General features: G+C 46.0%; 1 protein-coding gene across 1 annotated transcript in view; it reads right to left on the bottom strand.

Annotated features, from left to right (window-relative positions):
• The window catches only part of TXNL1 (thioredoxin like 1), a 96500-nt gene extending 70398 nt beyond the window's left edge, over positions 1-26102 (bottom strand). Inside the window, exons 1-4 of the mRNA XM_033933943.1 lie at positions 25837-26102; positions 23593-23689; positions 15799-15972; positions 1371-1493 (exon numbers count right to left, since the gene is read on the bottom strand). Of these exons, the coding sequence (XP_033789834.1) occupies positions 1371-1493; positions 15799-15972; positions 23593-23689; positions 25837-25934 (492 nt within the window). The 5' untranslated portion in view covers positions 25935-26102. The remainder of the gene's footprint in view (positions 1-1370; positions 1494-15798; positions 15973-23592; positions 23690-25836) is intronic.
• Positions 26103-27660: the final 1558 nt, after the last annotated feature.

The following is a 27660-nucleotide window of genomic DNA, read 5'->3' as shown; positions in this document are numbered from 1 at the left end:
TTTTCAGGATATCTGCAATGAAAATTCATGAGTTAGATTTACATGCAATGGAGGCAGTGCATGCAAATCTAACTCATGAATATTCATTACAGATATCCTGAAAACACCGATATTTTTTGTGGCAACAGGCTATTTTTTCCCTTTAGAAGGCAGCCTCAAACTGAAACTGAAGAGTCTAAGGGGAATGGAGCTGGGGATTCTAAACTCCAAACTTAATCTGGAAGACTGTCTGGCCAAGCCTATCTGGCCAAGCCTATTCTTGTGTCTTAAGTCTTGTTTTAGGCACTATTGGAATGTAAATGTGTGGACAAGAGGTCCATATAATAGCTCTGCAAATCTCTATGGAGGCTGATCTCAAGGAGGCTTCAGATGCAGCCATAGCTTTGACATAATGAGTTGTAAAATACACTGTAGAACAGGGGTTATCAACCTCATTGTCAAGACACTCCTAGCCAGTAAAGTATTGCTCCATGGTACGACCTTATCTGAAGTATTGTGTTCAATTCTGGTCTCCTTATCTCAAGAAAGATATAGTGGCACTAGAAAAGGTTCAAAGAAGAGCGACCAAGTTGATAAAGGGGATGGAGCTCCTCTCATATGAGGAAAGACTAAAAACATTAGGGCTCTTCAGCTTGGAAAAGAGATGGATGAGGGGAGATATGATTGAAGTCTACAAAATCCTGAGTGGAGTAGATAGGGTACAAGTGAATCGATTTTTCACTCCATCAAAAATTACAAAGACTAGGGGACACTCGAAGTTACAGGGAAATACTTTCAAAACCAATAGGAGGAAATTTTTTTTCACTCAGAGAATAGTTAAACTCTGGAATGCAGTGCCAGAGGTTGTGGTAAGAGCAGATAGCATAGCTGGTTTTAAGAAAGGTTTGGACAATTTCCTGGAGGAAAAGTCCATAGTCTGTTATTGAGAAGGACATGGGAGGAAGCCACTGCTTGCCCTGGATCGGTAGCATAGAATATTGCTACTCCTTGGGTTTTGGCCAGGTACCAGTGACCTGGATTGAACACCGTGAGAATGGGCTAGTGGGCTTGATGGACCATTGGTCTGACCCAGTAAGGCTATTCTTATAAGTCTACTGTATTCTGAAAACCTGACTGGCTTGTTACACTGAAAACCACGCACACTTTGTAGATATTTTATAGTGTGGGCAATTTTCAAGAAGTAAATTTTTTTTGAGGGGAAGGGGGGGGGGGGTCTGCCCTGGCCTATGAGCCTGCATGTTCATTTGGGATAGTCACAAGCTTAAGGTTCACCAAGGTGTTCATTCCCCTTGGCACTATATATCACTGAAAAACATAAGTACGCAGTCAAGTTGAAATAAAAAATAAAAAAGCAAAGTCAATTCTCCTACCTGTTCATCACAGTCTGATTCCAAGTATGTGGAGTCTTTTCGTAAACAATTATCAAAACCATGGTCGTCACTTTCATTAAGACATTCACAGCCAGCTTTATGTATAAATGGCATTAAGTCCATCTGCAAAACAACCACAGATAATACTTTCAAAAAGAATGAATCATGTAAAATGTATTTAGTAAAAAAAAAACAAAAAAACAACAACACCAAAAGTTCATGCATCATTATGCATTAGACTGAATGTAATAGTGACCGAGTAGCTTAATAGATCTGTATTGTAGCCTTCCTAAAGATCAAATGAAACCTTAAGAAAGGGGTTCCCAAACAGTCCTGGGAAAACCTCAACCAGTCAGATTTTCAGGATATCTAAAATTTAGATGCTTTGCATACCAAGGTGGTAGTGTATGTAAATCAAATCTCATGAATATTCGCTGAAGATATCCTGAAAACCTGGCTGGCTGCAGTACTCTCTGGACAGGTTTGAGAATGACTACCTTAACTTGTGCACTACACAGTGGTGCAGTTACTTAAAAAAAATAAAAAAGTCTATTCATATTTCCCTAATCTTAGCAGCATTATACTGGTTCTCTGTGGATTCCTTTTATTTTTTAAAATTCTTTTTTTGGTTTTCTGAGCATTATATGAGGGACCAATTTATCTGAAATTTTTGTTATAGTGTATGCTGGGAGAAATCTCAGAAATTCAACAGTTACTTTTAATTGTCCCCAGAGGGATCTAATTGCAATGCACATCCCTGAAACCTGTACAGTTCAAGGCCCTAAATTATGGAACACCTCAGAGATTCATAGAGAGATCATACATATCACATTTAGAAAGAAGGTAAAGACCTGGTTATTTAGAGAAAGGATGCAACTTCTGAATAGGCATACAAGGAGAAGAATTTAGGAGTTTAGTCAGATCATAAAGAAAGATATAAAACTGCTGGAGAGGGTGCAGAGACGAGCAACGAAGCTAGTGAAAGGTATGGAGAAACTGGATTACGAGGAACTGGGGTTGTTCTCCCTTGGGAAGAGGAGACTGCAAGGGGATCTGATCGAGACTTTCAAAATTCTGAAAGGAATCGACAATTTAGAGCAGGAAAAACAGTTATTTACAGTGTCCAATGTGATACGGACAGGAGGGCATGGACTGAAGCTGAGGGGGAACAAGTCCAGGACAAATATCAGGAAATACTGTTCCACGCAGCGAGTGGTGGACACCTGGAATGCTCTCCCAGAGGAGGTTATTGCGTAATCCACCGTTTTAGGATTTAAGGATAAACTAGATGCACATCTCCTTATAAGAAGCATAGAGTGATATGGGTGACTAAATTTATGCCGGGGCACACCTGGCGGGGCCTCCGCGTGTGCAGATCACCGGACTTGATGGACCTAAGGTCTGATCCGGAGATGGCAGTTCTTATAAATTGGAATCTAAAGACTACATCTCCTCAGTGGCTCAGGCCTCTTTTGTAAGTTTAACAGATTTGTGAGAAAGTTAAAGATCTTTATCAAATCAAAAGGATTTAGGGCTAGATGCACTAAACACAGTCACTAAGAACATGCGAGTCAGTGTTGGCCGATTTTTTGGCCGATTGTGGAACAGCGATTGATTTTCCAACAAGTTTCCATGCAAATGTTTGCCATAATCAAATATGGACTTTTTCCCTGACCTTCAGACCATCTGGGCACTAACACCTCCCATAAGACTTAGAGAAGGCTAAGTCAGTGGCTCCCAACCCTCATCACGTGCGACACAGCTAATGGAACACTAATGCTCTTCAGATGACCATCCACCACAAACTTGTCATGAATCCAAGGTATCCTGGCCTGAGTACCGTATTTTCACGCATATAACGCGCGCGTTATACGCGTTTTTACCTACCGCGCATACCCCTCGCGCGTTATATGCGTGAGCGCGGTATACAAAAGTTTTAAAACATAGTTCCCACCCCGCCCGACGCCCGATTCACCCCCCCCAGCAGGACCGCTCGCACCCCCACCCCGAACGACCGCTCGCACGCGCTCCCACCCGCACCCGCATCCACGATCGGAGCAAGAGGGAGCCCAAGCCCTCTTGCCCGGCCGACTCCCCGACGTCCGATACATCCCCCCCCCCCGGCAGGACCCCTCGCACCCCCACCCCGAACGACCGCTCGCACGCGCTCCCACCCGCACCCGCATCCACGATCGGAGCAAGAGGGAGCCCAAGCCCTCTTGCCCGGCCGACTCCCCGACGTCCGATACACCCCCCCCCCCCCCCGGCAGGACCACTCGCACCCCCACCCCGAACGACCGCTCGCACGCGCTCCCACCCGCACCCGCATCCACGATCGGAGCAAGAGGGAGCCCAAGCCCTCTTGCCCGGCCGACTCCCCGACGTCCGATACATCCCCCCCCCCGGCAGGACCACTCGCACCCCCACCCCGAAGGACCGCCGACTTCCCGACAATATCGGGCCAGAAGGGAGCCCAAACCCTCCTGGCCACGGCGACCCCCTAACCCCACCCCGCACTACATTACGGGCAGGAGGGATCCCAGGCCCTCCTGCCCTCGACGCAAACCCCCCTCCCCCCCAACGACCGCCCCCCCCAAGAACCTCCGACCGCCCCCCAGCCGACCCGCGATCCCCCTGGCGACCCCCACGACCCCCCCACCCCCCTTCCCCGTACCTTTGGTAGTTGACCGGACAGACGGGAGCCAAACCCGCCTGTCCGGCAGGCAGCCAACGAAGGAATGAGGCCGGATTGGCCCATCCATCCTAAAGCTCCGCCTACTGGTGGGGCCTAAGGCGCGTGGGCCAATCAGAATAGGCCCTGGAGCCTTAGGTCCCACCTGGGGGCGCGGCCTGAGGCACATGGGCCCAACCCGACCATGTGCCTCAGGCCGCGCCCCCAGGTGGGACCTAAGGCTCCAGGGCCTATTCTGATTGGCCCACGCGCCTTAGGCCCCACCAGTAGGCGGAGCTTTAGGATGGATGGGCCAATCCGGCCTCATTCCTTCGTTGGCTGCCTGCCGGACAGGCGGGTTTGGCTCCCGTCTGTCCGGCCAACTACCAAAGGTACGGGGAAGGGGGGTGGGGGGGTCGTGGGGGTCGCCAGGGGGATCGCGGGTCGGCTGGGGGGCGGTCGGAGGTTCTTGGGGGGGGCGGTCGTTGGGGGGGAGGGGGGTTTGCGTCGAGGGCAGGAGGGCCTGGGATCCCTCCTGCCCGTAATGTAGTGCGGGGTGGGGTTAGGGGGTCGCCGTGGCCAGGAGGGTTTGGGCTCCCTTCTGGCCCAACTACCAAAGGTACGGGGAAGGGGGGTGGGGGGGGTCGTGGGGGTCGCCAGGGGGGGTCGCGGGTCGGCTGGGGGGGCGGTCGGAGGTTCTTGGGGGGGCGGTCGTTGGGGGGGAGGGGGGGTTGCGTCGAGGGCAGGAGGGCCTGGGATCCCTCCTGCCCGTAAAGTAGTGCGGGGTGGGGTTAGGGGGTCGCCGTGGCCAGGAGGATTTGGGCTCCCTCCTGGCCCGATATTGTTGGGGAGTCGGCGGTCCTTCGGGGGGAGGGATGTATCGGACGTCGGGGGGGGGGCATCAGGCTTTCAGGATGGGGACAGACCTTCAAGGGGGGACAGTGCACGGAAGTCAGGGGGGGTGAACGGAGAGTCGGAAAGTCAGGGCGGGCGAAAGGAGCGTCGGGCAGCATGCGCGGTATACCCGTGAGCGCGGTATACCAAAGTTTTTGTACATATCATCGTGATTTCTGCGCGCTATACCCGTGTGCGCGTTTTATACGGGTGCGCGTTATTTGCGTGAAAATACGGTAGTCTATCACACCTCTCTCTTTTTTTAAGCAAAATTGAGGTATTTTAAGGCAGATAGAGGCTTTTATTTTTAAATTGGTAAATCCAAGATGTTAAAATCACTGCTGTGGTGCACACCAAAAACAGCTTGGGGAAGCTACACCAGAGATTTAAAAATAGTGATTTTAATAATAATAATAATTTATTTTTGTATACTGCCATATCCAGGGAGTTCTAGGCGGTTCACAACAATTAGATGAATTACATACAGTGCGGTTGAAATTGAAGAACATAACAAGCAATCATAGAGTCAAACTAGTTTATGTTTACAATTTAGGTGAGGGAAGGACTATATATATATATATACAGTGGTGCCTCACACAACGAACTTAATCCGTTCCAGGAGCAAGTTTGTTATGTGAAACGTTCGTTGTGTGAAACGCGTTTTCCCATAACAATACATGTTAAAAAAAATAATTCGTTCTGTAGCATAAAATATGCTAAGATGACATAAAAAAAGATAAATTTTTGGTTATTATTTTTATTTAGATACATCTAAAAACATAATTGTTTTTTAAAACAACACACATTTTTTAAATTTAAAGACAGACTAAGTAGAGTCTAATTTTACAGTGAGAGGGCAGAGTCTCAGCGGCAAAAACTGGGACTTAACTGTTCATTTTTTTTTTTTTTCTACCGTGTTTCCCCGATGATAAGGCAGGGCCATCAAATAAGACAGCCCCCCCTTTTTAGAAAAAAATGTAAAATAAGGCACCCCCCCGCAAATAAGCCACCCACCGATACCTGCGCTTACCCGAATCGGGTGGTACGGTGGGTGACTCCGTGTGGTCCCTGGCACCCCCGACACGATCGGGGCAAGAGGGAGCTCAAGCCCTCTTGCCCCCCCCGACTCCCCGACACGATCGGGGCAAGAGGGAGCTCAAGCCCTCTTGCCCCCCCCGACTCCCCGACACGATCGGGGCAAGAGGGAGCTCAAGCCCTCTTGCCCCCCCCGACTCCCCGACACGATCGGGGCAAGAGGGAGCTCAAGCCCTCTTGCCCCCCCGACCCCCCGACACGATCGGGGCAAAAGGGAGCTCAAGCCCTCTTGCCCCCCCGACTCCCCGACACGATCGGGGCAAAAAGGAGCCCAAGCCCTCTTGCCCCGCCGATTCCCCAACTCCCCGACAATATCGGGCCAGGAGGGAGCCCAAGTCCTCCTGGCCACGGCGACCCCCTAACCCCACCCTGCACTACATTACGGGCAGGAGGGATCCCAGGCCCTCCTGCCCTCGACGCAAACCCCCCCTCCCCCCAACGACCGCCCCCCCCCCAAGAACCTCCGACCGCCCCCCCAGCCGACCCGCGACCCCCCTGGCCGACCCCCACGACACCCCCAACCCCCTTCCCCGTACCTTTCTGTAGTTGGCCGGACAGACGGGAGCCAAACCCGCCTGTCCGGCAGGCAGCCAACGACGGAATGAGGCCGGATTGGCCCATCCGTCCCAAAGCTCCGCCTACTGGTGGGGCCTAAGGCGCCTGGGCCAATCAGAATAGGCCCGGGAGCCTTAGGTCCCTCCTGGGGGCGGGGCCTGAGGCACATGGTCACTACATTACGGGCAGGAGGGATCCCAGGCCCTCCTGCCCTCGACGCAAACCCCCCCTCCCCCCAACGACCGCCCCCCCCCCAAGAACCTCCGACCGCCCCCCCAGCCGACCCGCGACCCCCCTGGCCGACCCCCACGACACCCCCAACCCCCTTCCCCGTACCTTTCTGTAGTTGGCCGGACAGACGGGAGCCAAACCCGCCTGTCCGGCAGGCAGCCATCGACGGAATGAGGCCGGATTGGCCCATCCGTCCCAAAGCTCCGCCTACTGGTGGGGCCTAAGGCGCCTGGGCCAATCAGAATAGGCCCGGGAGCCTTAGGTCCCTCCTGGGGGCAGGGCCTGAGGCACATGGTCGGGTTGGGCCCATGTGCCTCAGGCCCCGCCCCCAGGAGGGACCTAAGGCTCCCGGGCCTATTCTGATTGGCCCAGGCGCCTTAGGCCCCACCAGTAGGCGGAGCTTTGGGACGGATGGGCCAATCCGGCCTCATTCCGTCGTTGGCTGCCTGCCGGACAGGCGGGTTTGGCTCCCGTCTGTCCGGCCAACTACAGAAAGGTACGGGGAAGGGGGTTGGGGGTGTCGTGGGGGTCGGCCAGGGGGGTCGCGGGTCGGCTGGGGGGGCGGTCGGAGGTTCTTGGGGGGGGCGGTCGTTGGGGGGAGGGGGGGTTTGCGTCGAGGGCAGGAGGGCCTGGGATCCCTCCTGCCCGTAATGTAGTGCAGGGTGGGGTTAGGGGGTCGCCGTGGCCAGGAGGACTTGGGCTCCCTCCTGGCCCGATATTGTGTGGGGAGTTGGGGAATCGGCGGGGCAAGAGGGCTTGGGCTCCTTTTTGCCCCGATCGTGTCGGGGAGTCGGGGGGGGCAAGAGGGAACCAGGCGGAGAGAGGGCAGTTAAGCGCAGTGCCTGCGCGGAAGGATGCAGCTCGGGCGACTTCGTTGTGTGAAACGAAGTTCGTTGTACGGATCAAGACATAAAGTTCGTTGTGCGCAACGTTCGCTGTGCGAGGCGTCCGTTATGCGAGGCACCACTGTATATATATACAGAGCATATATAGTGCATACGAAAAGAGAATACATTGAATTTAAGAGAAGGGAACAAAGCATAAAAGTTGAATGGAGGGAGCAACAATCTTAGAAGAGTGGGGAGGGAAAAGGTAGAAAAGTTAAGGAAGAGGTGGAGGAACCTAGCCACCTTAAGATCATCACATACAATCACAACCAAGTTACCCGACAACCCTTCAGCAATATCGTTTATAAAAATGTTAAAAAGAACAGGCCCAAGAACAGAACCTTGATGCACACCACTGGTAACATACCTTTCCTCAGCACATCTCCATTGATCATTATCCTCTGTCGCCTTCCACTCAACCAGTTCCTGACCCTGCCCGTCACTTTGGGACCCATCCCAAGGGCATTCAATTTATTTATTAGATGTCTGTGTAGAACACTGTCAAAGGCTTTGCTAAAATCTAAATACACCACATCTAGCGCACATCCTCTATCCAATTCTCTGGTCACCCAATCAAAAGCAATTGATCAGATTTGTCTGACAAGACCTACCTCTAGTTAATCCATGTACATGCACCTATATTCCAGAGATATATGGTTAACTTATTGTATTTTATAAGTTGGGAATGTGCCCCGCCCAAGCTCCATTCAGACTTCATTCACGTGTATACGAACTACATGCTACTGGAGGTATGTGTAAATGGAACAAATCCAGCATGTTCATGCCTAGGCACGTATCAGATACATAAATAAAAAATAAATATGTAAATATATGCCAGTATTCTAAATATTCATGCACAGAACTAGTATATATACATTAATGCTACTTTATAGAATGATTCCATCTCTGTATCAAGTACTTTGATTGGAAGGTCATCTCATATCTCCACCACTCTTTTTGAGAATAAATTTTATGATAATGCTCCTATGTCAACCCCATGGAAATTTGTTTCTTGTACAAATTATTTATACCTTTGGAAGTTTCAATGTCTCTTATGATCCCATTTTTCTAAAGCATACATATTTATGCCCTTACAGGGCTTTTGGTGTAGATCTTGTACCAATGCAGATGGACTTCAAGGGAACCAGTCAATATAATAAAAACTGGAAAGATAAAAGCGAGGATTACCTTGGTAAACAGCTGAGAAATTTCCCAACCCAAGGGATCAACAATGTGCATATTTCTATCCTTGGATGAAAAACAGGGTCAGAGGCAGGATTAGATTTTTACATTTTTTTAAATCTACAGGTTTTTAGGGGGAAAAGTACTACAGTACTGCTGCACAAGGCTTCCAAGAACACTAGGATTGCCTGAACACAGTTGCTATGGTTACAACCCTGACAGCAGCAATGTGACCACATCAGCTTCCAAGAGCACCATGGCAACCTGAATAGATTGGCCATAGTTCCTAGTCTAGAATCAATGAACAACAGCCGGCAGGATGTTTCAGCAACAGTCTTTCTAATTTGCGTAGCTGTTAGAGCTATTACAAACTTTGGTTTTAAGACATGAGGGATCTGAATATTGGATTATAGTTCAGGTCCCATAAAACTTAAATCAAGCTAATGAGGCCTCAAATGGCCTACTACTGGAAGGGGTGAAAGCCAACATTATAACTAAATATGTCTGGGAGAAATATGTTGAGCAGGTGGGTAAAACATAAGAGATGATGGCCTAAATATAGCAGTTTAATATTTTCATCTAGCCAAAGTGGCAAAAGAACAGAGAGGAAGACAGAGCCCAGTCAAAAAAGATTTAACCATGTAAGAGCAAGCAGCAAGGAGTTATTCAACATTTGCTGTAACAAGGCACTGTCCAAGCAGAGCCGTTAACCATTTCAGTCCAATGGCGGATCTGGGATGTTCCCCAGAAGTTATGTGGCCACCAGCAATAGTTGATGCTGGTGCCCACATAGGTAATCCAGAGTTGGGGGATGGGGGGTGTTGCTAGAGCAGGTGGAAGCACACAGCAAAACATCACACTTTCATGGCTGCAAAATGCACAGAAGTATTTTATGCAAAACACAACCTAGACAAAGTCCTATTCTTAGCGCTGGCAATATTTAATTCAATGGAAATATGGTTAATTAACTAAGGGCTTCTTTTACAAAGGCGTGCTAGGGTCTTAACACGCGGAATAGCGAATGCTAAATTGCCGCATGCCCTAGCCGCTACCGCCTCCTTTTGAGCAGGCGGTAGATTTTCGGTAAGCGCGCTAATCCAGTGCGTGCGTTAAAAATGCTAGTGCACCTTTGTAAAAGAAGCCCTAAACCTTACGGTTGCAAAGAAGTGTGGAGAAGACAGACAGGTTGAATGCAACAATGGGGATATAATACAAAGTCTGAGTTGGTTGATGTACAGCTTGACTGAAGAGTCAACTGAAGTGAAAGACACTGTTCTACTTAGGAACTTTTTTTTTTTTTTTTTAGTTCAATCATCTTTATTGAAAATTTTTTTAAAATACAGAACAGTAGGGTAACAATGACCAATAAACTAAGCACTTAATATAAGCCAGCCACCCAGCTGATTTTACTGACCACCTGACTAAATTAACAGAAAAATGTTATAATACTACACAGCATCCCTCTCCCATTCCCAGCTAAACAGAGAGTGGGGGTAAATGGACAATACTCGGACTGGAAGAGCGTCACCAGTGGGGTGCTGCAGGGCTCGGTGCTTGGACCCGTGCTCTTCAACTTCTTAATAAATGATCTGGACATAGGAACGATGAGCAAGGTGATTAAATTTGCGGACAATACAAAGTTATTCAGAGTAGTGAAGACGCAGGGGGACTGCGAAGATCTGCAACCTGACATAATCAGGCTCGAGGAATGGGCATCAACATGGCAGATGAGGTTCAACGTGCATAAGTGTAAAGTGATGCATGTCGGTAACAAAAAAAACCATGCACGAATACAGGATGTCCGGGGCGGCACTTGGAGAGACCTCCCAGGAAAGGGACTTGGGAGTTCTAATCCACAAATCGATGAAGCCATCCACGCAATGTGCAGCGGCGGCGAAAAGGGCGAACAGAATGCTAGGAATGATAAAGAAGGGAATTAAACAGATCAGAGAAGGTTATCATGCCACTGTACCGGGCCATGGTGCGCCCTCACCTGGAGTACTGCGTCCAGCACTGGTCGCGGTACATGAAAAAGGACACGGTACTACTCGAAAGGGTCCAGAGAAGAGCGAATAGGATAGTTAAGGGGCTGGAGGAACTGCCGTACAGCGAAAGTTTAGAGAAACTGGGCCTCTCCTCCCTCGAACAGAGGAGATTGAGAGGGGACATGATTGAAACATTCAAGATACTGAAGAGAATAGACTTGGTAGATAAGGACAGGTTGCTCACCCTCTCCAAGGTAGGGAGAACGAGAGGACACTCTAAAGTTGAAAGGGGATAGATTCCATGCAAACATAAGGAAGTTCTTCTTCACCCAGAGAGTGGTAGAAAACTGGAACAATCTTCCGGAGTCTGTCATATGGGAAAACACCCTCCAGGGATTCAAGACAAAGTTAGACAAGTTCCTGCTGAACAAGGACATACGCTGATAGGGCTAGTCTCGGCTATGGAGCTGGTCTTAGACCAGAGGGCCGCTGCATGAGTGGACTACTGGGCATGATGGACCACCAGCAGCAGCAATTCTTATGTACTCTTTCTTGCCACCTAGCTAACAAATATTTCTAGAGAGAACACGGAAGTGTGATAGTTCACCTCAGATAACTCATGATCTAGTGGACCCTTCCTCTCAACACAATAAAAGCCCTGGTAGTCTAGTGGACTCCCTAACCTGACATAAAAAATTAATCTCTGGTAGTCTAGAGCATCTACCTCCCCTCAAAACCCTCGGACCTTCTCCACTCACCTCAAAAAGTTGAAAAGCATAAGTCATTCAAGATGGTGACACTTGTCCCCCTAACAGTGAATTCCAATGCATCACTAGATGTCAGTCTACCAAATAAGGTAATCTTTTTCTTATTTGGTAGGCTGAACCCTTAAGTAGGGTGTTCCAATGCACGATCAGCGGCACCGGAAGCATAAGTGAGTAGCCATTGCTCCTACCTTTCTACTTTCTCATGTGAGTGGGAGAACCTATCATGGGGATGGGAGGAAAAGGGATCCATTACAATCAGGGCTCTTCATGTATTGTCAGGTCGGGGACATGGGGGAGAGAAGCAGATCAAGCAGATTTTCTTTTTCAAACTACCTCCCTTTTTTGTCAGCACAAAAAAGGGGGAGCAAATAAAATCCACAAAATAAATTTTCAAACAAGAAAAGTGGATAAAAATAAATAATAAAAAGTACCTGGATGATCACAAGAAGGACCCAACACAATCCGTGTTTCATAAGTGTGCCTTCCTCAGGAGTCCATATGACTTGATTGGTATGCAAAAATACAAAGAAACCCAGAACAACAGAACCCAATAATAACAAAAGTCAGTACTGCAGTCGTGTTCTGTTGTTCTGGTCTCATTGTATTTTTGCATACCAATTAAGTCATATGGATCCCTTTTTGTCAGTGCATAAGTCAATCACTGTTCACACACACAGACAGGAAAGAAAACATTTTAGCAATGAGCAGCAGAGTACTGCAATGGTATGCATCCTTTCTGAGCACACCAATTTGCATGCTCATTGCTTACTTCAAGGCACTAAACCAAATCAGTCCTGGGGGAAAACCCAGTTGGTTAGGGTTTCAGGATATCCACATGAATATACAGGAAATAGATTTGTATATCAAGGAGTTAGTGACAAGTTTCCAAGTTTGTTTTATACAGTATTTGATAATTCGCCAAATTAGAATCTTTGCTTGATAGCAGGTCATGCGAGTAACTATACATAATAATTAGTGCTGGTTGCACAAGTTTGAATGTTATGTTTATTTTCTATATTTGTTATAGAGCAGAAAAAAATTGTGTCTGGGATTTTTCCCTGTTTTCCTCCTTCCTGTTATGTCTTTTTATTACAGAGCTTCTTGATTGATTGATTGCTTTTGTACAAACCGAGGGGCAGGAGCAGCTTCCTGGGAAGAAGGTGGAGTTGAAAAACATGACTGACAGTTTTTTGCAAGCAACATGTTAGTTCAGATACAAGACCTAGCTAGCGTTCAAGACCACTAGACACACTGATTATTCTAGTGCGATGCCAAGCTATTAGCCAACCTTTTTCTAATTTTCTAAGAGACTTGCTCATTTTTGGCCCTCTGGAATCACTCCTGTCTTCGGCAACCAACAACACATCCAGGACATTAAGATCTCAATCCCTTCTTTAAAAACCATCAACACCCGACGGGATACAATCTTTTCTGTGACTGCCCCCCATCTATGGAACTCACTACCCACTTACCTAAGAGAAGAAACTAATCTAGATAGATTTAAGGGTAATTTGAAATGCTTTCTTTTTAAAGATGAATTCGATCAGTAAAAGCTAAGAGAGAAAAACACTCTAGATGGATTTAAAGGTAAATTAAAATGCTGTCTTTTTAAAGATGCATTAGAACAGCCAAGCTACAAGGTCAATAGGTTACAAGTACTTTCACCTATCGTTATTTCCCTATATGTTTTCTTTTCCTCAAGAATTGTATTTCCACCCTCTTTCCTCTTGTTCCTGTTATTGTACTAGTCTACGTTTTAGTATTTTTTCCCCCCAAATAATGTTTCTCATACTCTATTTTATATTTTGTACCTCACATTGAATATTTGATCATGCGTTTTAATCAAAATTTTATTAAACATGAAACTTGCTTCCAGCACCTCTCTAAACTTCTCGAGGATCTTAACATCAGGTTTCACCGACTTACTTTTCAGTTTTGCTAATTCCAGACTGACATCCTCTCCTGTAAATAGGTTGGGGGTCTACCTAGTAACATAAGGATAACCTCTCTAACATTTAACTCTGGTCCAATTCCAAGCTTTTCTGCAGAGTTCTGCACAGAAATAGAGGTTTCATATTTCTTCTCTCTGTTGTTGTTCTGTTGCCTTCTCTTCCACTATATAACAAATTTTTTTTTGTTGTTGTTCCTGGGTAATAAGTGTTCATTTTTGATAGCCTTTTTCTATACTTTTGTGGCATAATCAATTGTTCCCCTCAAATTTTGCTTTTGTGACCAGGTCATTGATATTTTGAAATTTACATTTTTTTTGCAGAACATTCCAGATTGATTCCAAGCTGAGAAAAACTTAGGGGCCCTTTTGAAGCCCAGGCTCAAGAAGTGGAACTTACTAGATGAAAATATGTAAGTCACAGATTAGAGGAAGCATCATCAAGCTTTTTTCATCTTCTTTACCCATCAAGATGGGTTCTGCTTCTGCCACAATGTGACCAGTTTGAAGCAATTGAAAATCGCCTAAAACCCAAAAGAGTAGCCTCTCTTCATTGACAGTTCATCCAGGAGCATCAAAGCCATGCTGCTCCATATCAGGAACAAGTACCCATCTCTTCCACCGGCTTACTAGGCACTGTGAAGTATGATGAGTACGGCTGGGAGGTCATCAGAGACTTCAAAATAGTGGCAGGGCCTTAGGTGTCTGAGCCAATCAGGGCCTTAGGCCCCTCCTAGTGTATCCCTAATGGGCATACAAATGGCTCCTACTGGTGTGTCCCTAATGGGTATCCAAATGGCCCTTCCGGTGTGTCCCTAATGGGTATCCAAAACAGTTTTACCAAATTTCCCTGCTATCTCTGCCTTTGGGACAGCAGGGTCACAGAGCCACATTACCAAGGCAGGACTGGCCACAACAGACCGAGTTCTCTGTGGGGAGAAACAAAGTCAAATGGGAACCACTGATGGGACCCCCCAGAAGGTGCTGATGCCAATGAAAATGTCAGAGCTCTAGATAAGAAGTCAGAAGCCTTCAAGTACCTTCAAGACATTTTCCCTAATCTGTCCGAGGCAAAGGTCAAAGCTGGTGCCTTCACCGGACCACAGATAAAGATCCTGGAGTGCAAGGAATTTCCCAAGAAGCTAACTAGGAAGGAGAAAGCAGTTTGGAATCGTTGTCGTAGTGGTTGGGGCTTCCTGAGCAATCACAAGGCTGAAAACTACCTGGCGCTGGTTGAGAATCTGGTGAAGAATTACAGTAAAATGGGCTGTAGGATGTCTCTCAAAGTCCATGTCCTTAATGCTTATCTTGAGAGATTCAAGGAGAACATGGGAGAATACTCAGAGGAGAAACACTCACCTTGCTATCAGGATATACTGGACTTTGAACGCCGCTATCAAGTACAATATAATGAGAACATGATGGGAGACTACATTTGGGGGCTGATTCATGAAAGTGACTTACAATATAGAATCGCAAAAAACTACTTGCTTCTAAATCTTCTGTGGTCATTTTTGTAGAACTTTAATATAAATACATGTTACTTATAATTGATATGTTACTTTTTATGACTTTATAAGAATGAAAAGATGAAAATTTAGCACTGTCATGCTTTAAATAGGTAAACTGCAAAATTTGATTATTCTGATCACCAAAGTAAAGTTTTAAGGAAATAACAGACATTTTCTATACTTTTTGGGCATGAGAAATTACACTTACTGCCCAGGAATAAAAATCTTGTTACATGGTGTTCAATACCTTTCCTGACATTTGCCATTTCTCTTCTCAGTTAAGTCTGGCACCTTTCATGCTTTTTTTGCTCTTACCTTTTTAGCTATATACTTTCTCTTGCTATCTACTTACCAGATATAAATGATAATTGTCTTTACAATCGCCCCTTTAACACTGTGATCCATCGTGATCTTTGCTATTTTTTTCTTTTCCATTTTTTAACCACACCACCACTAATTGTATAATCAATATAAAAAAAACTGTCCCTCAAAACTGTATAGGTGAACTTGAAATTAAACCCTTTTGCTATGAATATGTCTTTAAAATATGCACTTCAAGGGTGGAGTCTGTGTTTTCTCTCTCAGCTATAGAATTAGACACCTTGGAAGGACTATATTCAACATTTTAGCAGATTACCTGATGATTTTTGCATGTTTGAACTCCCCCACAAATTTCTCTAGGAATTCTCAACTACTACGTACATATCCTTTTGGAATATCCACGTCCTCGTTGTTTCCTGGGTCATTTTCAAGGTGCTGTTTAATTTTTTCTTCTAGTGCTGCGGCATCAGCTCCCTGATACTGGTCAATCTTTACTTTGTTGCGAAAGAAGAAAAACGTAGGTGTTGCAGTAATATTACAGGTGGCAGCAGTTCCCTGAAATGCAAAAATATTAAACCTCAGACTTAATATAATTTCACTTTGATAGGTTCTGTTATGTATGGGGTTCAGGTTCTTAACTTTGACCTATGAAAATTTGGACTCCTAGTTTCACTAAGCTCCTACATTTAGAAGCTTCAAATGAGGTTGGTGAGAAGGGCAAATTTAGATCAGAGAAAGGAGTTACGAATGTAGCAATTATTTTCTGCATTAGACACTTAAACAGGGCCTCTAAATCTAGGCAAATAAATGATGAGCCTAAATTAAAGAGCATAACCTTTGGGCTCCTAAAATTAGGAGCCTAAATTTTCATCTGAGACCTGGATGCACTAAACTCTTTGATTGTCTAATGATCATCGTTAAACCAGCCAATCAGGGCCTTAGGCCCTTCCCCATACATCCCAGGATGCATTGAGAAGGGGAAGGCCCGCCATTTCAAAGAGGCAGACCTGCTGGCATGAGGGACTAGGCATCCTTCCTGATGTTAGCTTCTTTTTAAAGGTATAGGGGCGGGGCGGAGGAAGGGTAAGGGGGAACCGAGTGGCAGAGGTAGGAGGGAGTGGGCATCCCTCCTGCCTCTTTTTTTTTTGTTTGTTTCAGGGGCATAGTCACAGATTGCCTCAAAAAATGTTTACATGTAAAGTCCGTCGTACATCGATCACCATTTACAAATTGTTAAATGAATTGGCCCACAGCGACCCACTCAGCTAGAGCAACTGTTTTTAGTGCATCCGGGGCTAAGTTTAGTTGAAAATAGGGGACAAATTTAGGAGCTCAGTATTTTTAGAATATCAACTTATGTGCTTTTTGGAAGGAAGAGAAAGTTCTTGTGCTGTGGCATTCAGGATATTCAATACTCTTCGGAGCAGTACTTTATTATTACATTAACCTTAGGTTAGAGGAGAACAATATAAACAACAGTTTAACTCCTACAATCTGGAATAACTGAACTGTTCAAATAAGAACTGAAATTAATTACAAAAGATTTCATAAAACAATGAAAAAACTTTTTTATATGATTTAGGACTCCTTTTACGAAGCTGCACTAGCGGGTAGAGGTCTGCACGGGAATGGGGATTGCGGGAATCCCCCCTAACCCTCGGGACTCCCACAGGGACCCCCCTCTGGCCCACGGGACTCCCATGGGGAACCCCCTCTAGCCAACGGGACTCCCACGGGGATGGAAGCAGGGTTCGTCCATATAATATAATGGACACGTCAGCCTTAGTAAAAGAGGGGGTTTATAAGTTAACTAGTGTTTAAGCCCGTTAGATTAACGGGTGCTAGATGACCACCTCTACTGCTTTTGAACCTGGGCAGGGGCAGAGGCAGAGCCGGGGCGGGGGGGAGTGACGGTGGGAGAGCAATTTCAAAGCCTCGGCAGCGGCGGCTCCTTGACCAATCCGCGCTTACAACGGCCCCACACTCGCGGTCTGGTTGGCTCCCCCACCAAAGCCCTTCTCAGCGGCAGCCCCTCCCGCGTCCCAAGTCTCTCCGAAGGCCGGCTCCCACGGAAATGGTAAGAAAGTGGAGAGGGACAGATTTTTCACACTTTCGAAAACTACAAGAACGAGAGGGCATTCGGAACCAATGTTTCAGAACCAATGCTAGGAAGTTCTTCTTCACCCAAAGGGTGGTGGACACCTGGAATGCGCTTCCAGAGGGTGTGATAGGACAGAGTACGGTATTGGGGTTCAAGAAGGGATTAGATAATTTCCTGAAGGAAAAGGGGATAGAAGGGTATAGATAGAGGATTACTATACAGGTCCTGGACCTGATGGGCCGCCGCATGAGCGGACTGCTTGGCACGATGGTCTGACCCAGCAGAGGCACTGCTTATGTTCTTATGTTATCATATAAGGATTATATTAAGGGCTCCTTTTACAAAGGCGCACTAGGTTTAATGCGCGTAATAGTGTGTGGTAAACCACCGGCAGGTGGTAGTTTTTTGGCCAGCACAGGGGGTTAGTGCGTGATTAAAAGGCGCGCGCGCTAAACCCGCTAGTAGAGAGTTGCACAGGGACAGAAATCCCGCCTGTCCCCGCCAGGATCCTCTCCGTCCCCACCAGGATCCTCTCCGTCCCCACCCATCCCCGCAAGGAATTACCTCCATCCCCGCCCGTCCCCATAAAAAGCAGCAATTACTTCTGACAGAATCAGCAGGATAAGCAGGAGCACGTTACAGGGCTTCAAAGAAGGTTTGGATAGGTACCTGGAGGACAAAGGGATTGAGGGGTACAGATAGGAGTAGAGGTAGGTTGTAGGGCTTAAAGGAGCAGCAGAAGACTTATAAAAAGGATGCAACTCCCTCTCCTGCTCTTGAACTTTGGTTGGGACAATGGAGCTATATCAGCAATAGGTTTATGTTTTGGAGCTAGCTACTATATTATAGCTAAAACAATATATTTAAAATATTTATTATTCACACTGACCACAGATCTAAGGAGGGTACAGGTAAAAACATGCATAATATACTCCATATTATGTGCCTGTGACTGCACTCTTAATCATGTCTCACAGCTATTGGAAAAACATTTGTAAAGTACTTAAAGCCTGAATTTTCTTGCCAAGAAGAATTAGGAACTCTTCCTGGTTTATAATATTTCACTGCCAAGAAGAATTAAGAACTCTTCCTGGTTTATAATATTTCACAAGTTGAGAAGAACAACATAGTATCAACTGATGCAAACACCAGGACAGTTAGGGAGAAATATTTAGAGTACCTGAATGTAAATTGCTTTGAACAAAAGCGATATATAAGAAATGTAAATCTTCTATATATACATAATATCGGATGTATGTACAGTATATATGTTCCAGCATAACTCCGAAACGCATGGACAGATTTCAACCAAACTTGATTGAATTATCAATTATTAGCTGGGAAAAAATACTGTGGTGGTGGGAAGGGGGGATGGCATGTAAAAAATCATCAAAAAAGATAGATATTACTTTAATTAATGGTGTGAAGCTTGGGGAATGATGTCACACAGTCAGAATGATGTCACTGTCAACAGTATATAAGGATGTGCAGCTGTGGTGTGGTGCAGCCTAAACTGAAGCTGAAAACTGACAATTTGGGTGATGTTAATCTTCAAGTGAATGTAAACCAAAACCCAAGAGAATTTATATCGGGCAATGCTGCAAACAACTTCAACTAGAGGTATGGGGCAGAGAAGGGAGCGCGCATGTGGAGGGGAGGAATGGAAAGAGGCGGAGGGGGGGCAGAGAGGAGGAGAGGTGCTAGCTTCAGGAATGATGTCACACAGTCATTTAACAGTATATAAGGAAGTGCAGCTGTGGTGTAGTGAAGCCTAAACAGAAACTGAAAACTTGTGTGATGTTAATCCTCAAGTGAATGTTCCTCAAGGGAATTTATATCTGGGCAACGTTGAGTGATCAGCTAGTACAGGGGTAGGCAATTCCAGTCTTCAAGAGCCGGAGCCAGGTCAGGTTTTCAGGATATTCACAATAAATATGCATGAGATAGATTTGCAGTGCATGTAAATCCATCTCATACATATTCATTGTATATATCCTGAAAACCTGACCTGGCCCCGGCTCTCGAGGACCGGAATTGCCTACCCCTGAGCTAGTAAAATAAAAAAACCCACTTTAAACATGATCCTCCGATCTATAGGAAAACAATGGAGCTTCATGAGAATGGGGGTTACACGATGCTGATACTTCCAAAGCTATCTCTCACAGTTGTACTCAAGCCACGAAGCTCTGTTGACTCCTCCAATTTTCTGGAATTAAGAGCACCCTAGTTAGGGTAGACAATTCTTTTTGATAGCTCCCTCTTTACATGATGACCATCTGAGTGCCATTAGGCAAGTTCAATGTTATTTATGTTTTTGCAAGCAAATAAAATTATGTATGCTCCCGTACCTTGATAATTTACTGTTTACATTACATTGGTGTTTTTTATTCCGCCAATACCTTCCGGTTCTAGGCGGATTACAATAAGAAGAGATTCTGGTCATAACCAGAAGATTACAAGCTAGCTATTTGGTTGGAACAATTGGGCTCTGGAGATAGACTGAAGTAACCGGTTATATCATGAGCTTGTCTTGATAAATTTCTTAAACATGATAGTTTGGTGCTGAGGTAAGCAAATCAGTAAGGTGGTTGTCTAGTTTCTCTGCTTTTGTAGCGAGAATCCGTCATGCATTTTCTTTTGCTGTATACCTTTTATTGGGGGGTGAGTGAAGGGGGGGTCTGTGTTCTCCTTGGTCTGGATGAGTTTTTATGAATTAGACGATTGATTAAGTAGATTGGCCATTTAGGGCTTTGTAAAGAATGCAGTAGAATTTGAAAAGTATTCGTGCTTGTACTAGGAGCCAGTGAGTGTCTAAGTAGGCTGCGGTGATGTGGTCATATTTCTTCAGTGAGTAGATCAGTCTGAGCTGTGTTTTGCACTGTTTGCAGTTATTTTGTGGTGGCGGGGCAGGGTAGGTATAGGATGTTGCAGTAGTGTAGGATTCCTAATATCAGGACCAGGAGTTGGAATTGAGTTTTATCAAAGTATTTTTGGATATGTCTTAGGTTTTGTATAACAGAAAAGGCTTTCTGAACAGTTTGTTGATTTGTAGTTGCATGCTGTCTAGGCTTCACCCTAGAAGTTTTAGATGGGGTTTTAAGGGGTATGTGATGGAGTTTATTTCAAATTTTGTTATGGTTGGGGTGAAGGGATGCAGCTCTGAACCAGGGCAAGGTCAGATCACATAGGCCAGGTCAGCACACTGTTTGGATCTGAGGCCTTGTGAAGGAAGTATGGATCCTTTCTCATTCCCTGCCACGTTGACATTCTATTAGCAAGGAAAATGCTAGCACCTTGTGACGAATGCTGAGGCATTCCCCCCTCCCTTTTTTTCACATATTAACCTGACCCAAGTCTACCTTTATCTTATCCCTTATCTTGTTTAAGAATTCCTTATATGGGCAACAATCAAACTTTGCCTACGTGCAAAAGCAGGCACTGAGTTTAAGGCTAATCCCGAGGTGCTTAAGAAGCATGCATTATAACCTTTGGACTGTCACATGCTATAGTAAGATTTTAGACAGTAAAGAAGTGTATACAAAGGAAATCACTTTATTGTAACTGTTATGATGTATTCATGTCACGTGAGATAGTAGCTTTGAGAAGCACATGAGATATGTAAACAAATGAGTTACCTTACTATAATCCTCACTGTAAATGCATGATGAAATTGTAACCTTGCAGAGCATTAGCTAAGTAATTAATGGAGCTAAGATTCTCAATAAAAGGGAGGGGGAGACCATTCATTAATGTCGCCTCATCCCACTCTGAGCCTTGTGTGTGAAGCCTCATTCCTACATTGGGGCTTTGGAGTTTTCTAGAAGATGGATTTTTGTTTTGTCAGGGTTTAGCTTCAGTTTGTGGTCTTTCATCCATTGTGTTACTGTTTCTAATGTTTTGTGTAGTGAGTCTATTGCGGTGGGGGTTGGTTGGTCGAAGGGAAGGAGTATGGTGATGTCATCTGCGTAGCTGTAAGATTTTATGTTTAATTGATCTAAGTAGGTTCCGAGTGAGGATATGTAGAGACTGAAGAGCATTGGGGATAGTGGAGATCCTTGTGGTACACCACAAGGGTTGTACCAAGATTCTGATTTTTCTTTGTTTGTTTTTACCCTGGATTGTAGGAATCCTTGGAACCATGTGTGGACCCTGCCTGTGATTCCTACTGTTTTCAGTATCTGATGTTTACATGAACTACTGTTGATGCTGTACAATATTTTTTTCATTGGTGTACTACAGAAACTCTTATGTTTCATGCTTTATAGTTTATTGAAAGATATTATGTTTAAAATGCCCTCCACTGTGGACAGCTCTCAGGCAAATGATAAATCATTTACCGTATTTTCACGCATATAATGCGCGCGTTATACGCGTTTTTACCTACCGTGCATACCCCTCGCGCGGTATACAAAATTTTTTTACATAGTTCCCACCCCGCCCGACGCCCGATTCACCCCCCCCCCCCCCCAGCAGGACCGCTCGCACCCCCACCCCGAACGACCGCTCGCACGCGCTCCCACCCGCACCCGCATCCACGATCGGAGCAAGAGGGAGCCCAAGCCCTCTTGCCCGGCCGACTCCCCAATTCCCCGACAATATCGGGCCAGGAGGGAGCCCAAACCCTCCTGGCCACGGCGACCCCCTACCCCGCACTACATTACGGGCAGGAGGGATCCCAGGCCCTCCTGCCCTCGACGCAAACCCCCCTCCCTCCATCGACCGCCCCCCCCCCCCAAGAACCTCCGACCGCCCCCCCAGCCGACCCGCGACCCCCCTGGCCGACCCCCATGACACCCCCACCCCCCTTCCCCATACCTTTGGTAGTTGGCCGGACAGACGGGAGCCAAACCCGCCTGTCCGGCAGGCAGCCAACGACGGAATGAGGCCGGATTGGCCCATCCGTCCCAAAGCTCCGCCTACTGGTGGGGCCTAAGGCGCGTGGGCCAATCAGAATAGGCCCTGGAGCCTTAGGTCCCACCTGGGGGGCGCGGCCTGAGGCACATGGGCCCAACCCGACCATGTGCCTCAGGCCGCGCCCCCAGGTGGGACCTAAGGCTCCAGGGCCTATTCTGATTGGTCCACGCGCCTTAGGCCCCACCAGTAGGCGGAGCTTTGGGACGGATGGGCCAATCCGGCCTCATTCCGTCGTTGGCTGCCTGCCGGACAGGCGGGTTTGGCTCCCGTCTGTCCCAACTACACAAAGGTACGGGGAAGGCGGGTGGGGGTGTCGTGGGGGTCGGCCAGGGGGGTCGCGGGTCTTTATAGTGCTCATGCCTAACTCATTGTCTTTATAGTGCTCATGTCTTTATAGTGCTCATGCCTAACTCAGGGTTACCCGTGTGTCCATTTTTGCGTGCGTGTGTGTACACGCGCCGGAATGAGATATTGTCATCACAACAGCCCGATTCAGCCCTTCCCTGCAGCAATCAATACAGATAAGTGATGGCAGTAACTTTCCGTGCCGCTGACACAGCTGAAACCTGAACACAGTAACTCATTTGAGTTCGCTGCACAGTCTCTTCTCGTGGGCTCTTATTAGACTCTCTGCTGTGTCTTCCAGAAGGGAGGATATTTAGTGGGCAAGCCATAAGCTTCTAATAAAAGCATTTATGAGGGGGCGGTCGGAGGTTCTTGGGGGGGGGCGGTCGTTGGAGGGAGGGGGGTTTGCGTCGAGGGCAGGAGGGCCTGGGATCCCTCCTGCCCGTAATGTAGTGCGGGGTGGGGATAGGGGGTCGCAGTGGCCAGGAGGGTTTGGGCTCCCTTCTGGCCCGATATTGTCGGGGAGTCGGCGGTCCTTCGGGGTGGGGGTGCGAGTGGTCCTGCCGGGGGGGGGGGGCAGGGCAGGGCAGGGCGGGTAAACGGAGAGTCGGGACAGCGCACGGAGAGTCAGGGAGGGCGAAAGGAGAGTCGGGGTGGCCAGAGGAGAGTCGGGGCGGACGAAAGGACAGTCGGGCAGCATGCGCGGTATACCCGTGAGCGTGGTATACAAAAGTTTTTGTACATAAAATCGTGGTTTCTGCGCGCTATACCCATGTGCGCGTTATATGCGTGAAAATACGGTAATCACTACTTACTTGGCACTGATGTACATCAACTTCCAAAAAGACTGCTTGGGGATATTTATTACTCAAAGCATTGAATGCAGGTGCTATCCGTAAACAAGGACCACATCTGCCAAAAAACACACACAAAACCAAAATTAAAACAACATATTAGACAAGTGGTTCACAAACCTTCCCTGGAAGACCCTCAGCCAATCAGATTTTTTAGGATATTTGCAATAAATATTAAAGAAATAGATCTCCATTGCATACAAAATTGTGGATCTCTCTAAAAAGCTGACTAGCTGGGGGTTCTCCAGAAAAGGTTTTGGAACGCTTACACTAAACAATAACAATTTTCACATTATATTTTCAACCCTATTCTCCAGTAACCAAACTACTGCAAAACAGTTCATGAACTGGCATGAAACAGAAATGGGGTATAAGGATTCAGCAATATCACAAGTTACTTGACACACAAAGGGTAGCAGTGTCTCCTAGTGGTTCAACAGATTGCAGCCCTCCTACTGAAGCAATGCCAAGATTAGAGTGTTATATCAACATACTACAATAAAGATTAATTTGAGAATTAAGAAATGTCATTGGGTTTTTTGTCACTAGTTTTGTTCCTTTTTTTTGTCTTGCGTTTCATTTGTGGGGACTTTGCTCTGTTTCCCCTCCCCCCTTTGTAGAGAAAAGTATTCTTGCACATCTGCTTTTGTACTACAACACCCTAGGAACAGTTCTGACACAGAATAAGTGAAATTTGAACATGAATATTACAAGTAGATACCTTAAATATATGGAAATTGAAAAATGTCCTCATTTTCTTTCTGATGAAAGAGCTACCCTAATGGACATACTGCCAGAATTAATCTTAACGGGATGTGACTTTTCATGAATATTAAGTATTACGACCAGGACGAAGGAAGTCATCATGCCGCTGTATCGTGCAATGGTACGGCCGCATCTGGAGTACTGTGTCCAGTACTGGTCGCCGTACCTCAAGAAAGACATGGCGGTACTTGAGGGAGTACAAAGAAGAGCAACCAAACTGATAAAGGGAATGGAAAATCTCCCATATACCGACAGATTGAAGCAGTTGGGACTTTTCTCCCTGGAGAAGCGAAGACTTAGAGGAGACATGATAGAAACCTTCAAGATCCTGAAGGGCATAGAAAAAATAGACAGGGGCAGATTTTTCAAATTAAGGGGCGCCACAAGTACAAGGGGGCACTCGGAGAAATTGAAAGGGGACAGGTTTAGAACAAACGCTAGGAAGTTCTTTTTCACTCAGAGGGTGGTGGATACATGGAACGCGCTTCCAGAGGCTGTTGTAGACAAGAAAACATTAAATGGTTTCAAAGAAGGTTTGGATAGATTCCTAGAAGAGAAAGGGATTGGGGGGTATAGATAGGTATAGACCATTGCTCAGGCAATGGGCCTGATGGGCCGCCGCGGGTGCGGACCGCTGAGCAGGATGGACCTATGGTCTGCCTCAGCGGAGGCAACTTCTTATGTTCTTATGTTCTTAATAGTGGGAATAAGTCTGTCTTACAACTAAATGTGAAGCAGTAGTCGCTGAGAAAAGAAGTAGGGTGCACTGCCACAATTAAATCTGGGCTCCAGTGGATGGTTTTTGCTCTATAAGATATCACACTTTTTATATATTGAAATTGTCAAATATAAACATACTGTAGATTTTCTGAATTTAGGCTATTACAAGTGCCTTTTTGTTGTTTTCTTTGGAACTACCAGTAGAATGCATATTAATGCATCAATTGGTTAGCGAACTGTGGGGTGGGGGTTTTCATTAAATTGCATTTTTTTCTTAATATATTAGAACAAAAAAAAAAATCTTAACTTAAAATCCATGAACATTAACAATTATAGTGTAGAAGCTGTCTAAGCTCAACTTTGCTTTTGATGTTCCTAGCTATTTTGTAATGTCATCATCATCCGTGCGATAGGAGACAACTCTGCTCTTCAAAGGGAACATGCTGGTTGGATTTCCATTATAGTTACATTGCTTTGCATACAAATACATTTCACACGTAGTCTTCGTTGCATCCTAAAAACCCGACCAGCTTGCAACACTCCTACACAATTCAGCCATTCATACACATGACTTCGGTTTCCCACAAAACCGTACTTTGCTAAAGAAAGGAAGCCTCGTCGTATTGTACTAATCTGCTCAGATAGAAAAAGGCTACTGAAAACTCAGTCTCTGCGGCAGGCTGGGTTCTCCCCTTTCACGGTAAGACAACTCTTCCTTACCCTCTCATAGTGAACTTAACCAGGGTGAGCCTGGATCCTGCGCCGCCAAGCTCGGGCTGAAACTCGGGATCGCTGGCGATCACCTTCACACCCACCATGGTCCACCGCAGAAGGCTGGAGGGAAAGGCAGCAGCTACCGGGACGGTGGGGTGAGAATATCACGGTCCCCGTTGGGGCTCCGAATTATATATCCTGGCTCAATATGCCGCTTTCTGGGCTCTACAAAAATCCAGCTGTCTCACTGTATTCCACTTCCGGTTCCGGCTATCAGTCCTCGGCCTCGCGCTTACTAATGCCGAGTCATCCCAGGCCTCTTAGGAATGGGATACGATGCGAAGAGCGGAAGAACGTACCCAGCAAGCACCACGCATGCCCGCTAGCATAAAGGCGCAGGTAGGCGCCATTTCTGAGTGCGCCCATCGCGCGGTGATTACGTTAGTCGGTAACTATAGTATAAACGGCTAGTTTGTATTTTCGGTTTAGACTAGTGGAGCTGGAAAGTTCAGTCTGTTACTGTAACAGGATTTAGTTATAATTTGGCGACAGCAATGGTTTATAATATATGGTATTTTCATTGAATCTCAATGAAACTAAAGAAAAAACTCCAGCGATAAATCGAAATTTGATCGTCACACCATTGCTCATGGAGTTACATTGGCTCCTTGTAGAGAAAATTTGAATTTGAGTTATGCTGCTTTTCAGACATTGAAAATCTTATATGGAGATGCTCCTGATAATTTATCCAGGTTCACAGAACTATTGGGCAGAGCTGTAGAACATCGCAATACAGATCTGACTTTCTCTTTTATCAACTATCAGGCTAGAAAAATCTGGAATTCACTCCCAATAGAGATTCATGCTACTTCTATCTGATTGGTGTTTTGCTAGGATCTGAAAACAAGGCTATTCCAACAAGTCTTTAGTATGAACAGAATTTGATTGTGAATCTACATTGTATGCTCAGTTGTTAAAATCATAAACGCTACTGTAACTGGATATCTACCAGGTACGCTTCAACCATGATCACTTCGATATCTGGAACAACTCATCCAGCGTGCCACAAGGTTCCCCACTGCTTTGCAATGTCTACATGTCCTCATTGGGCATGCAACTAACCCAACTGGGAATAAAACTATTCAGTTACACAGATGATTTCACGATCATCATCCCATTTGCTAGCTCTATCTCAGAAACCATTCCCAAGGCATCAGAAGCCATAAATGAGATGGAACAATGGATGACAGATTTCAAGCTCAAACTCAATCCAGAAAAAAACAAAATTTTTTGTTGCCTCTCCACACCCGCTTGACAACAAACCCGCTAAGTATCAACAAACTTAGTTACCCTATTCAGCCCACCTTGAAGATATTGGGTGTAACTCTGGATCAATGCTTAACCATGAAAGACCAGGTGGACTCCATTATCAGAAAGGGTTTTTTCATTCTCTGGAAACTTAGATCCATTAAATCATATTTCAATACGTCAGCATTCAGAATCCTAGTGCAATCCCTCGTACTAAGTCAACTTGACTACTGCAACATCGCCTATTTAGCAACCTCCCAAAAGAATATGCGACGTCTTCAAATAATGCAAAATGCAGCAGTCAGACTTATCTTCGGGCTGAAGAAACTTGATCACGTGACACCTTATTACCGGCAGTTGCACTGGCTGCCGACAGAAGCCTGCGTAAAATTTAAATTCGCCTGCCTCTGCTTCAAAGTACTATATGGACTAGCCCCCAAATACATAACGAACCTTTTCTCCTTTTCCACCAACAGACACAAGAGAAGCACACATTCAAACTTCGTTTCCCCTCCAGTTAGA

This window comes from Geotrypetes seraphini, chromosome 1 (assembly GCF_902459505.1).
Source record: "Geotrypetes seraphini chromosome 1, aGeoSer1.1, whole genome shotgun sequence".
Classification (NCBI taxonomy): domain Eukaryota; kingdom Metazoa; phylum Chordata; class Amphibia; order Gymnophiona; family Dermophiidae; genus Geotrypetes; species Geotrypetes seraphini.
This window is presented reverse-complemented; position numbering and strand designations above follow the sequence as displayed.